The 3,145-nt window shown below is 46.4% G+C and overlaps 1 protein-coding gene across 1 annotated transcript in view; it reads right to left on the bottom strand.

The window, feature by feature from the left end:
- Positions 1-2,277: 2,277 nt before the first annotated feature.
- The window catches only part of LOC107291411 (cytochrome P450 2J2), a 19,566-nt gene continuing 18,698 nt past the window's right edge, over positions 2,278-3,145 (bottom strand). Inside the window, exons 10-11 of the mRNA XM_029284933.1 lie at positions 3,061-3,144; positions 2,278-2,546 (exon numbers count right to left, since the gene is read on the bottom strand). Coding sequence (XP_029140766.1) covers positions 2,362-2,546; positions 3,061-3,144 — 269 coding nt within the window. The 3' untranslated portion in view covers positions 2,278-2,361. The remainder of the gene's footprint in view (positions 2,547-3,060; position 3,145) is intronic.

Here is a 3,145-nt window from a genome sequence, read left to right as displayed (position 1 = left end):
GCCGCAGCATGATACCGTGGTCCACGGTATCAAAAGCCGGTGGGGCACTCACTGAGGCAGGTGCTGCCAGTAATGAAGCCAGGTGGGGAGGGAGCTGCCAGTGCCGCTGCCATGAGGTGAAGCCAGTGGGGGAAGGGGGATAGGACCCAGGTGCCCTGCTTCCTGGTATCATGCCGCAGCCTCTCATGCTTCCCAACTGGTCCTGGGCACAACGTTGCATCCCCACGTGGCAGTGTTGCTGAAATTGGCCGCATCACCAGTGAGGCGATATGAGAGCTTTGGCAGGATTCCAGGAAGCGGGGCATGTGGGTCGAATCCCACTTCCTCACTGACTTTGCCTCATGGCAGCGGCACTGGCAGTTCCCCCCCCCAACCTGGCCCATTTCCCCAACTCCATTACCAGCAGCAGCTCCCTCAAGTGGCAATCTGCATAGCTAGTCAATGTATCTCTATGACTTCCACCTTCACTTTTCATGTTTCCAGTTTCACCCTCCCTCGGAGGCAGCAGGGCCTGTGGGGTGATGGCGGCTGTATTTTGGTGAAGGTGACTGAGCTGGAACCCATGGAAGTGGAGGAGGGCGAGCTGTTGGGCGCTCACTGAGGCAGCTGCTGCCAGTAATGGAGCTGAGGAAACGACCCTGGAAACCAGCCCCACTTGTGCTGCGGCCAATTTTGGCATGCTGCTGCATCACGGGGATGCAGCATCATGCCGCAGCACCAATGGGGTGGTGTGAGAGGCTCCAGCAGTGGGGCATGTGGGCTCCAGGAATCGGGGCATGTGGGTCTAATCCCCCTTCCCCCACTGGCTTCACCTCATGGCAGTGGTACCGGCAGCTTGTCCCCCACCCAGCCCATTTCCCCAGTTCTGTTACCGGCAGCAGCTGCCCCAGCGAGCACCCCATTGGCATGGCTGGTTCCTCTGCTGATGCTGTAGCAGAGGTGAGGGGATAGCAGGGGCTCCAGTCTGAAGTAATAGCTTGACCTTCTCCACTTCCATGGCCTCCAGCTTGGTCGCCTTCACCGAAATACGGAGGCCCCGTACACCCACCATCACCCCACAGGCCCCGCGACCACCGAAGGAGGACAAGACCGGAAACCGGAAAAGTGTTGATGGAAGCCATAGAGATGCTGACTGGCTATGCAGAGCACCATTCGAGTTAGCGGCTGTGCCAATGAGAGGGGCGGACTGTGGCAGCGACTTAAGAAATTATTTTTTGCCCGGCCTCAGGAGATGGGTTTTCATGTTATCCCACCTCGCGGTTGCCAGAAAATAGGAAAAAGTACCTTTGTAGGTTAGGTGAACCTGACGATTATTAATGTTCTCAATTTGCGCAATCAGGAGTGTGTGTGTGTGGGTGTTCTGCCATGGATCAACCGGTTCTTCAAACTCAAAAATATTTAGGCACCAGTTTCTCTCGAACTGGTGCAAACTGGCTGAATCCTACCTCTGGCCTTAGAAATCAAATAAAATGTACAGTGTACAGTCACCATGGGCCTTGCTCCTTAACGAGTGTTGGTGTCTACTGCCTTGTGACTCACTACATTATTCCTTATGGGAGAAATTTCATTGGTATTTGTCATTTTTGGTACTGATTGCACCTCCTGGAACCAATTAACGATGAATACTGAGGTACCGCTGTATTATAATTAAAGGAGAAGAGACTAACTAATACAGAATGGAGTGAAGTAAACTAACTTTGGAATGGAACCTGCTGTTAGAAAATCTGTTTTATTATACAGAAATGGTAGCAGAGGATTATTATATAGTCATACAGATGGGTAGCAGAGGATGGTGACATAGCCATACAGATTAAATAAAATGTACAGTGTACAGTCACCATGGCCCTTGCTGCTTAACAGGTTCAACTTCACAGGAAACTCTCCTCAGAACAAGTAGAAGAAGATACTGGATCTAGTCTAGGTTCAGCCCTAAGAATGGGTTGACAAATACATTGGTTGCATTGTGGATGTTCTGCACTGGGATCTAGATGGGTGGCACGCCCTTTTTCTTGTTGTGTTAATTCTGTCAGCAGCTTTTTATTACCATCAAGCATGGTATCCTTTGAAGACAACTATGAAGTTTGCTCTGGTTGGAGAACATGAAGTCCACAGAGAAATTTATTGAAAATACTAAGACTTAACGGATAGTAATATGTTGCATTGGCATCCAAAGGGGGAAAAAAGATAAAACATAACAAGCAGGTTAGGCATGTTGTGTGAACCCAGCAATATATTGAACACGTTTCAGTGTTGAGTAAATAGAAGCAAAACATAATATTAAGTGAATAGGTACATAGGAAACATTTATTATAGTGAATAGCTACTCCATAATTACTTTTATGCTTTTTACATTGTTTATGTTTAAAACTTTGTGGGAATAGCACAAAATTTATAAGGGTGTGGATGCATTGTCACTTTTACGACGGGTGCTTCATTGAGTTCTTTCACTCCTTCAGGCAACCGGAAGCTGAAGGCCCTCAACAGGCTGATCAGAAAGATGAACATCTCAATTCTTGCCAGCTGCTGTCCCATGCATACACGTTGACCTGTAGATGAGACAAAGCATGCATGAAGGGAATAATAATCTGTTCTCCAGTTTATAAGTACATCATCAAGGAAATCTTAAAAGATTTGTAACATCCCGAGAAGATTTCTATGTTGACCTGGCAATACTGTGGTAGGGGAAATTCTTCAGTCATTAAAATGGCAGAGTTAATGAATCTAGGAGCAAAACTCTGTGGCCTGAATCCATTGGTAACAAGCTATAACTAGGCTTGGATTTTGGATTTAGCTAATAATCATTCCCAAAACACCAGAGACAATTGTGCAAATGTGTACATGTCTTATAAAACTCTACTGATTAGAATGTAATTATTACTAGTATTTCTTTGTCATTGAAACCCTGTAGCCTAAGGAGAACTTCAGACTCTCAGAGTTTGGAAACTAGAAGGAATCCAGATTCCTTGATTTTCTGTTCAGACCATGATAATTTCAGAATCTGTGATTTTAGTGGTGGTGGGAAAGTATAAATTATAAATTGCTTTGGGCTCATGGATGTACCTATTCCAAATGGCAGGAACTCTTCCCGTTCAATGAACTTCCCATCCTTGTCTAAAAAGTGATTTGGGTTGAATTCTTTAGGTGT

This window comes from Protobothrops mucrosquamatus, unplaced genomic scaffold (assembly GCF_001527695.2).
Source record: "Protobothrops mucrosquamatus isolate PMUCROS unplaced genomic scaffold, P.Mucros_1.0 scaffold1126, whole genome shotgun sequence".
NCBI classification, from domain to species: domain Eukaryota; kingdom Metazoa; phylum Chordata; class Lepidosauria; order Squamata; family Viperidae; genus Protobothrops; species Protobothrops mucrosquamatus.
The sequence above is the reverse complement of the archived record's forward strand: the minus strand, read 5'-3'. Positions and strand labels throughout refer to the sequence as shown.